Source organism: Tenrec ecaudatus, chromosome 10 (genome assembly GCF_050624435.1).
Source record: "Tenrec ecaudatus isolate mTenEca1 chromosome 10, mTenEca1.hap1, whole genome shotgun sequence".
NCBI lineage: Eukaryota > Metazoa > Chordata > Mammalia > Afrosoricida > Tenrecidae > Tenrec > Tenrec ecaudatus.
In genome coordinates, this window is record NC_134539.1 from 3,558,920 (window position 1) to 3,569,065 (window position 10,146).

A 10,146-nucleotide genomic window follows, 5' to 3' on the forward strand; every position below is an offset into this window, starting at 1 on the left:
CTGAGAGACGGCCGGCCACAGCAGGCGTGTGTCACTTGTCAGTGCATCCCTGGTCCCATTTGTGACAGACAGGGCTGTCGAGAAGGACTGATGGCCGGGTGCAAAGGAGGAGCTGGGCTCAGCCTGCTGCCAGACGCTGGTCCCCAGGCACCGTGCCACGGTGACGCCTGTCACCGCGTACGGGAGTATTCATGCAGGACACAGCAGAGGCCACTCGCACTAATGGCTTTCTGATGCCGGTCGATTTCCCCAAAACATGATCGTTTCCGATTTGACCAAAATTGGATTTGTGAGGAACAGTCTGGGAGTCAACGTGTCCGGCTCATCACAGAAATGACTTTCTCTGGACAATGCGCTCGCTCCCAGCTGGGGTGCTGGGCTCCGCACGGGGACCAGCTCACCTGCCCAAGGGAACGGCCCTCACTTGCGGGGCTGAAAGAGGGTCTGCATGAGTGAGGGGGTCCAGCCCCTGTGAGTTCGAAAGCACGTGAGTCCCTGACCACTGTGACAACCAGCTTTCTTGACTCCCCACGTCCAGCGAGTCCCATTCAGACCATGGCTTGCAAGGCCCGCAGAGAGCAGCACGTCTGTCCTGAACTCCAGCCGAGAGCAGATTCTCACCCCTAATGTCCCCCCCTGTTCTGCCAGTCACCTCATACGCATGTGGAAGTCGGATCGAGGCCTGAGCGAGGGGAGCAGAGAGCCCGTCTCTCTCACGTCTGCCTCCCCACTGGACGGACGGTGCCGCAGAACGCGGACAGTGCCACGGACGGCCAGAGGCACAAGCACATCCCTCCTGGAAGAAGTGCGGCCAGAACGGCCCTCAGAGGCCAGGTGGAGGGCTCTGTCTCACGAACACTGGACCTGTTGTCAGGAGAGACCCGTCCCTGGAGAAGAGCAGCCTGCTTGGGAGGCGGGGGGCAGCGAGAAAGAGGAAGGGCGCAGTGGCTGCAGGCATGGGCTCGAGCGTCTCGGGGTTGAGGGTGGTGCCAGCACGAGAGCCATCGGGCAGGGCAGTCAAGGGAGGCTGGCAGGAGTCCATGTTGGAAACCCGGCAATGTCGGAAGAGCGCAGGCTGCACAAACTGGAGGAGCGTCGACCCCTCATCTCTGGAGCCAGGGCGTCAACAGCGACGGCCCCACTGTGGTAACCCTCCAGGCTCCGCTCATCTTTCTGCTTCTCCCGGAGCTCTTCTCTTGCAAAGGGGCAGCGTGTGACTGATGTCACTGTGAGTCCACCTCATCGAAGGTCTTCCTCGTTCTCACCACCTTTCAACTTTACCACGCACCATGTCCTTCTGTGGGGACGCGTCTCTCCTGAGGACTAGCCCCATGTCGGTGAGACCACGTCTCGCCAACCTTGCCTCTAAGGAGGCTGTACTTCATCCAAGACAGAGTCGGTCTTCATTTTCTTCTGGTTGTCCACAGCGTGTTTACCATAAAGAACCCATAGAAAGTCTTTTCCCTCTTGTTAAACACTAAAGTAGAGCTCTAATAATTTACATACTTCTCTAGTATACCTACTTCTGAAGGTCCAAGAATAAATCCTCACTGTTAATAACTTAGTTTCTTACCGGGATCTGCTAGTCCAGTGGTTTCTAGCAGGATGTAATCAAACTTGCCCTTCTTCTGCATGAGGTTCTCTATAGCTCGGAGGCCATTGTCCCTAGAAAACACCCAAACCCAGTGAGTCAGCCAAGTGCCGGAGTGTTTCAAGGTGACTGTTACAAACATTGTTTTGACATAGGCAGTCACTCGAGACAAACTTATCTCCAGTCGTGAGAAGACACGGAGCCTCTGGCGGAACGCCCCCCCACGGTTGGGGATCCAGTGCCAAGGACTGCGATGCGCTCCTGGCTAAACTGCTGCTAAAACTAAACGCGGGCAGATGTACACTTACGTGGCCAAAGCGATCATGTTACTTTAGTAGCTTTAGTCAAGAAAAAGCACCGAGCCCCAATGAAGGCAACCCTGATCCATGCTCGGAGTTCAATGCCACGGTCAGGACACCCTCACCATGTCCCCGCCACTCCATGAGGGTGGGAAATCACAGAAACCCTGTCTAGACAAAAGCTTACCTGGAAGCACGTTGGCTTCCCGCACACCCACCCCACCATCCATGTGCTCTCTGGTGGTGGCTCGCTCAACCCTGCCCACGTCCATTTCCACCACGGCCAAAGAGCAGCTTCGGCATCACCGAGAGGCTAGACTCATGTCCTCTGAAAGGCTCTTTGAGTCTGCAAGGGAAAAAAAGTCTTGGGCGTGGCGGGGGTGTGTGTGAGAGCAAGGCCGGGGCTCCCGCGACAGCGCCTGTCATCCTGGGAAAAGGAGCAGGTGCGCCGTCACGAGGGATGCAAACCCCCTGGGGCAACTTTCCTGGGCTCCTTCTCACCGACGGGGGCTGCACTGTCCTTACAGCGTCTCTCCGTCACGGCACCTCTGGAGGGCACCCACACGGTCGCCAGCACCTGAGCAGGCTGCCCGTGCTGCCTTGAGCTGAACGGGCCCAGTAGCTCCTCCCGGCAGCCAGTCTCCGCTGAACCTTCATTTTAACAAGGCAGTCAGGAGACTGAGCCATGCCTCTACTGAGCGCGCTTGTCTGCAGCCGTCGCTGATCTCAGGGGCGGGTCCCAGTGCGTCTGTTCACAGTGAACCCGTGTCTGAGTGAGGACGCTGGGCCAACTTCCCGCGTCTCTTCCAGCAGCATCTCAAGTGAAGAAACCCTTCCTGGGTGGGGCCTCCGTTGTCGGGGAGGTGGGTACGAGGCTGCCACATCCCCTGCACGGGGCCGGCACCGTCTGCTCCACTCGCGGTATGTGGACCCGCGGACGCACAGGGATGCTCCCGCTATGCACACAGTCAGTCCGAAAGGGGTCACAACAAGCTCAGGAGGAAGTGGATGCACCTCGGTGACCCCTCTGTGGAGTGACTGGCAACAGGGCCGTGACAAAGAGGGAACTGCCCAAGCTGGACTTGACCGCATGACAGGCTCTGTGCATCAGAGGGCGCTAACCGCTGGGAGTGCTGCAGTGAGCTGCTGTGCGGTCGACTCCGTGGGTCTAGTGAGCAGAATATAATAAAAGAACTCAGAATTCACGGGAGTTTTGGTGGCGTAGTGCTTATGTTTTGGGCTGCTAACTGCAAGATCGGCAGTTCGAAACCACCAGCTACTCTTCAGGAGAAAGATGAGGCTTTCTGCTCCCTAAGAGTGAGTCTCAGAAACGCAGAGGCAGCTCTACCCTGTCCTATAGGATCGCTGAGTCTGATGTGACTCGATGGCAGTAAGTTTGGATTTTGGTTTTCGTAGGACTCACAACAAGGATCCAAACCACCTACGGAAAATGGGCAAAGGGCTTGGAAAGACAGAGCTTCAAAGAGATGCAAGTGGCCGAAGGCAGTCGTGAGACCTCACCCCCACCGAGGGCGAGAACCAGAACTCGAGAGGAGGTTGGGCACGTCCATCCGCTGCTGGACAGGAAGAGAGAGGGCATGGGGCAGTTGGGCGGGTCCCCACAGAGTCCCCAGCTGACCCGTAACCGCACTCTGAGGGAAGCAGATGCCGCGAGACCAGCGGTGCCAGCCCTGCTGTGTGGAGCAGCCGCCAAGCACGAGCTCAGAGCCCAGCAGCCATCAGAAAGCACGAGCCCAGAGCCTCACGCCGCAGAGCATTCCCACGGCTATGGAGTGGCCACAGGAACTAGGCCCTGCCAGGGAGGGGCAGCCAGGATGGGGCGAGGGGCTTGGGGAAAGTGGAGAGTAAAGGGTGTGGACTTTGATTTTTAAGGGGGATAAAGATGGCTGGGGGGCCGGTGTGGGGATTACAGCTCAGCACGTTTGGTGTGAAGACCAGGCGGTTACCATCCGAGCCCCTCGGGCACGTCTGCCGCAGACACTCTGGGGCGTGAGTCAGCCTCCAGGGAGCAGGGACGGTCCAGTCACTGCCAGACTGGGTAGAAGTGCCGAGCACACAACGGCCTCGGCACGCTTCTCAAAATGCATCCAGCAAGGGCCTGAGTGACCACTAGGGGTCAGGCGGGAGTCGAGGCTCTGAGGGAGACACAGCCCCTGGGAAGGGATCATGTGCTCTGGGAGGCAGTCAGTACAGACAGAGGGTGAGGGCCCACATGACATGGTCACAGAGGCAGAGGGCACATCCTGTCACCCTTGCCACCAGAGAAGAACTGGCTCAGGGCACCTGCGAAGCCAGGGCAGGTAGAATCAGTAACGCCAAGAGCAGCAAACACTGTAAGGAAACACATTCCAGCAAGTCTGCTTCCTGTGTGAAACCACGGTGACGTGGGCTCTGTGACTCAGCCACCGTGTGGACGAAACACCGCGCCTGAAATGTCCGCCACGAACAGCGACAGCAGTCACCAGCAGCAGTGGAGCAGAGAGCGGCAGCAAGTGGTGTCAACAGACAGTGGTGGCAGGGTGACAGGAGACAGCAACAGAAGCAACAACCAAATGAGGACGGCAGGTGACAGCAGAGAGCGGCAGCAAATGGTGACAGCAGTGACAGATGGGCAGAGGGTGACAGGAGGTGCAGAGTAGAAGGGGACAGCAGGGTGAGAGCAGATGGGACAGCACATGGAAAGGTCAGGGCGACAACACGGTGACAGTGGACAGGAACAGCACGAGGGCAGCAGGGGGCGGCGGGGGCAGCAGGCTCCTCACTTGACAGAGCAGCAGAGGCAGCCGTTGCGCAGCTCCAGCCACTCCTCGTACAGCTCGCCGTCCTGGCTGACTGCCAACGCCTTCTCCACGGCGCTCCCTAGGACAGGCCACAAACAGCGGGTCAGCCTGTGGTCAGTCACCTCCCACTCGGCCGGGCCCACCTTGGCACACAGGGACCCACCCTTTCAGTTGAGGGACAACTACCCTATCGTGTTTCTCAAGCTACATCTCTCTCCCCTGGAGTCATGCGGGGAGCTCGACCACTGACCTTCGGGTCAGCAACCCACTACTTAATCCCTTGGTCCGCCAGGGCCTGTTGGCATTCACTGGGCAACCCCGGCTACGCTGAGCTCACGGCAGGGAGGCCATGTCATATCTTCCCACCATTCTGTGACCTAAGGATTGGCATCCCAGGGCCGGGTCATCTCCGCTTTTCTTTCTTCCAAAAGGAGCTCTGGCAGTACAGTGGTTATGGGTTGGGCGGCAATTCACAGGGTCAGCAGTTCAAACCACTCTCTCCTTGGGAGAGAGACAGGCTTTCTACTCCTGTAAATCGTTCCAGTCTGGGAAACCCCCAGGAGCAGCTCCACCCTGCCCTGTACCAGGTGACTGTGAGTCAGCATGGCCTTGAAGGCCGTGAACCTTTGCTAGTTCAACCTGAAGACAGAAGTCGCCTGCAGGGGGAGCACCTAGGTTCACCTCTAGGTGAAAAATCTAGCTTTGATGGCTGGCAGGGTACGTGTGCATTTAAACTAAGGCAAGTGTTCCTAAACATTTTCTGTAAGTTGCAGCACACAATGCCGTCAGTACAAAAGCACCTTCCTAGTTCTCAGGGGGAAAGCTTTACAACTTTAAGCTTAAGGAATGTCATTCAATTTCCCTGGAATCACGCTTTTTCCTAAACGGAGGGCACTAGAAACCAGTGACTTTCTTATTAAACTCAAGCACTCCAAACTCACGGCATCCAGTCGATGCCGACTGAGAGACCCCACAGAACAGGGCACAGTGCCCGTAGCATTCTGAGACGGTCAGTCTTTCTCCTGAGGAGGGGCTCGGTGCTTTCCACCTGAGGAGCCTGCAGTTAGTTAGCAGTCCAGCACGTAGCCTGGCATGATGCCACCAGGCTCCTCCCATTAAACTGGCACCTAGTCGTCAGGGAGACAGATGCCGGAGAAAGAAAGACACAGCGGTCGGCTGTGTAGAGAAGCAGCCGGGGAAACATGAGGAGCGGCACCCTCTTCCTCACCCACAGACTGAATCGCAATGGCTTTGGATCAGTAGACACAAACAAATAAACCCCGTTCCTCTCAGATGTTTAGATTTCTACTTCCATCGCGATTTCTTCCACATAAAAACCATGCCAAACACAGAAGGACACGCTCTGACTCCAGGCCCCCACAGGCGTGCACAGTGAAGCTTCGTAGAAAATGGCCGCTTTCCCCAGTTCTCTGGGACCAGTGTCCACAGCAGAAAGCCTCACGTTTCCAGTTTTCAGTCAGTGGAAGTGACTGCCCGGCAGGCTGCTGAAGTCGTCACTGAATTTTACTTACCTTCCCCAAATTCATTCAGAATGACGGCGATCCTCTTACTGTGCTGCTCAGTCAGGATGTAGTTGAGGAGCGTGGTCTTCCCGGCACCTGGACCGCGGTGTCAAGCCACAAAACCCAAAGGTCAATGTTAAAGGCGCAGAGCACGCGTGAGCAGCCCCGTTCCCCATTTTCCACATGGCGATGACTTGGGGCACAGAAGGGGGAACCTTAGACCCCTTATAAGAATCCCTTAAAGCAGGAAACGGCCAAGCAGTTATGGGGGTGTTAACAATCAGGAAACGGACACTGCTTCCTGGACAATGGAATGCACAGTCTGGGTCCATGACAGTTACAAAGAAGGAGCTGTCTTTTATTTTCAGTCCCTACACGGCACGCGGCACACACGCGGCAGCCCGGTCACACCAGCGTGCCTAAGCACTCAGCGTGCCAGGAGTGGGGAGCTGAGACAGGACGAGGCAGTCAGGCGGTTACACGGACTTCACCCACTAGGTGGCAAACTGCACCTGACTCAGGACAGACCGTCCCTGGTCGAGGACATGGTGCTTGGTAAACTGGAGGGGCAGTGTACAAGAGGAAGCCCTCAACGAGATGGACCGGCACAGTGGCTGCAACGAGGGGCTCAAACACAAGGACAATTGTGAGGATGCGCGGGCAGGGCGGTGCTTTGGTCGCCAGGGGTCACAACCAACTCGCGGCACCCAACAACAACAAGCTCTCAGGAGGCAACCCTGGGTGCTGCCAGGGGGTTCCAGCTGGACAACTACCAGCAACGCTGGAGAGTCAACGCCCCTGGAGGCGCCTTGGAAGGCAGGCCTGGCGATCTGCTTCTGCAAGGTTCCCACATTGGAAACCCTGTAAGTACAGGCCTATTCGGCACACCTGGGATCGCCCGCCAAGAGGGTGCCGGCTCCCTAGCGCTGGCCACCAGATCACAGGAGCGGTGGGATTAGAAGGAGGTAAGCACAGGAAGTAGAGAAGTGGCGAAAAGCAGGCCACATGGGTGTGAAAGCGAAAGAAAACAACTTACAAAGGAGACACCACAAAAGTAGGTGGAAAGATCTCAAGAAAAATGTCATGGGGGAAAAATGAAAACATTCCCCCACCACCACTCAGCGTCATGCAGGCTGCTCTCACTGGTCCTTGTTCCTGCACTTCAGAGAATGGACTCCAAGCTTTAAAGACATGTAGAGGTGGCATTGTCCCGTGAGCATGGGGCTGCTAACCACAAAATTGGTGGTTCAAATCCACCAACTGCTCCAACGGAGAAAGATGAGGCTGGCTGCCCCAATAAAAGTTTGCAGTCTCAGACTTGGAAACTCTGTAGCGGAGTCTACGGCTATAAGTCAGAATCAACTCCACAGCGGTGGGTCTGGTTTCTGTGGTCTGGACGATTCTGTGTGTACCGTACTACTGCCCCGTGGGGTTCTCAATACTTCAGTCCTTCCCCACTGCCCGGCCTCTTGAGTAGGTTCAACCCACAAACAAGCTAGGTGATGTAAAAGGAAGGGGGAAAAATGGGTGCATTTGAATAAGGGTGTTGGCCGAGAATACTGCATGTACCGGGGCTCAGTTCTCCTGCATGGGTTTGTGATAAGTCTCAACTGACTTGATGGCACCAAACTACAACGGTGTGCAGAATGGAGAAGGCAGAGGAACAAGACTGAAGGAAGTGGCTCTGAACAAGGGAGCTGCTCAACTTTGAAGCAGCCTCTGAACAGCGGTGGGAGTTACCAAAATGAGAATGTGCTTGGAAACTATGCACACACACAAACTGCACTAGTGATTTAACCCTGGAGACATAGTGTTTACATGCCGGGCTGCTAACCAAGAGGTCTGCGGTTTGAAACCACCAGCCACTCTTGGGTAGAAAGATGAGGCTTTCTACTCCCCTAAAGAGCTGATGGATCATCACAAGAGGTGTGATCACACCAGGCTCACACGTGTCTCAGCAGCCATCTAGGAACGGAGCTATTCCCCGAAACCGATCACACTGTATTCCATTAAAATTCGTCTCGGCCTTGTTAATACAGTTCTGTACCGATTCTAACCTCTCCACATAACTGTTCAGATTTTCAAATGGTGCTTCTCAGACTTCTCCAGCGAAGTGCATCTGGGCCCTAGAATCCAGGGGACCTGCAAACTGCCTTTGGGGGAGGTGGATCCGGTTGACCACCTCTGGTCCTGGGGCGCCCCAGCCGCCAGCTGGGCAGCCTCCATCCCTACTGCCTCCCGCCGTGCTTTGCACGAGGATCATCCCCCAAACTGCCCGAGGAATCGCTGTCGGGGGCCCTCCGAGGGTACTCAGGACTGGAGTGTCCCAGCCGGGACGCCGGGGAAGGTCCGCGACTCGCTAAGGGGGGGTCACAAGAGCCAGGGCGACCGGCCTGGCTTCCAACCGCAAAGCCAGAACACGTGGCAAAATGCAAGCCTGGTGGATCGGGAGCAGCGGGGGCTGGTCCACCGGCCCTGCGAGGACAGCGCCCCCTCCCCCGGAGAATGAGTGCCCCGCCAGGAGCCCCCGAGCCTCGGGAGAGATCCCCAAGTCCCGGCTCCCTGTTAGCCGGCGTGTTAGTCACCTAAGTACCCGGTGATAATCGTGACGGGGATCTTGGCGCCGGGGCCAGAACTTTCCTCGTCCTCCGCTCCGCGCTTCGTCTCAATGGGAACCAACTCGGGACAGGCCTCCTCCGCTTGCTCCTCTTCCTCCGCCTGAGCCTCAGCGCCATCCGCCTCTATCATCCTGGCCAACAGCCTGCCTCCTCCTCAGCTGAGGAGCCAGAAAGAAGCCGGAACCAAAACATCCAACTCTCCGCGGCGCCGGCGGAGCACGTCGCGCCAGATCCGGCGACGTCATCACGCCGCGACGAGACGCGCTCCGCCCAGGCCCTCCCCGTCTACCTGCGCGAGGCTCGCCCCTCTTAGCCCCGCCCTCTATGTCATCTGGGACACGCCCCGGGGCGTGGCCCCTGGACCGCGGGGCGGGGCGGGGCGGGGCGGGGCGGGGCGGGGCGGGGCGGGGCGGGGCGGGGCGGGGCGGGGCGGGGCGGGGCGGGGCGTCGGAAGCGGCCCGCCCTGAAGCTGCCCTCATGTGGCCTACAACCTAACCTTTTGGCAGATCTGAGGCCCGGATGGTTGGTACCCAAGGTGGGTGCCCTGATCTGAAAAACTCAAAAGCCAATGCACTGCCACTGAGTTGATTCTGACTCTTAGCAACCCCGTGGGACACGGTGGAACTTCCCCTTTGCGTTTCTGCGGCTATCGACTAAGCAGAAGACTCACCTTTTCCCTGGGGAGCTACTAATGGGTTCCAACTACTGACCTGGCAGTTAAAAGCCCCGATCCTAACCTGCCCCTCCACCAAGGTTCCTGGTCTGATCTGAAAAAAAACTCTCTAAAGGGCGTAGGCTTTCTCAACTTAACTCTTTTTTTACTCAGTAAATCTACCTTTGAAATCACAGGGCAAAGAGTGCCCACTGGCATTGAGTTAAGTCCAGCTCACAGTGACCGTGTAGGACAGGGTAGACCTGCCCTCCTGCGTTTCCAGGATTGTAACTCTTTACTGGAGTAGAAAGCCTCCTCCTTCGTCCTTGGAAAGGCTGCTGGTTTCCAGATGTTGATTTTGCAGTTAGCAGCCCAGTGGGTTCCCTGCTAGACCAACCCGGCTCCTGGGGAGACAGTGGAAGGCTGTGACTGCATAGGGCTGTTCGTTTTGTTGTTGTGTTTTGTAATTATGTATGAAACCGTTGCCACCAGGCTGACCTCAGGGTCACAGAGATTCCATGTGTGTTAGAGTGGACCAGCATTCCACCGGGTTCTCAAAAGCTGTTTTTTCTGAAGTAGATTACCAGGCCTTTCTTCCGAGAGGAGCCCTGGAGGTGTAGTGGATTGCAGATTAAGCTGAGGGGATTTTGAGAGCAAGCAAT

At 56.9% G+C, this 10,146-nt stretch overlaps 1 protein-coding gene across 3 annotated transcripts in view; it reads right to left on the minus strand.

Annotated features, from left to right (window-relative positions):
* Positions 1 to 9,052, minus strand: part of LOC142458892 (zinc-regulated GTPase metalloprotein activator 1B-like) — a 29,090-nt gene extending 20,038 nt beyond the window's left edge. Inside the window, exons 1-4 of one of the 3 annotated variants that reach the window (XM_075559858.1) lie at positions 8,800 to 9,052; positions 6,224 to 6,310; positions 4,674 to 4,770; positions 1,574 to 1,665 (exon numbers count right to left, since the gene is read on the minus strand). In XM_075559858.1, the coding sequence (XP_075415973.1) occupies positions 1,574 to 1,665; positions 4,674 to 4,770; positions 6,224 to 6,310; positions 8,800 to 8,962 (439 nt within the window). In that variant the 5' untranslated portion in view covers positions 8,963 to 9,052. The remainder of the gene's footprint in view (positions 1 to 1,573; positions 1,666 to 4,673; positions 4,771 to 6,223; positions 6,311 to 8,799) is intronic. The other 2 variants (XM_075559859.1, XM_075559861.1) reach the window with 2 other exon arrangements.
* Between the last annotated feature and the right edge of the window lie 1,094 nt (positions 9,053 to 10,146).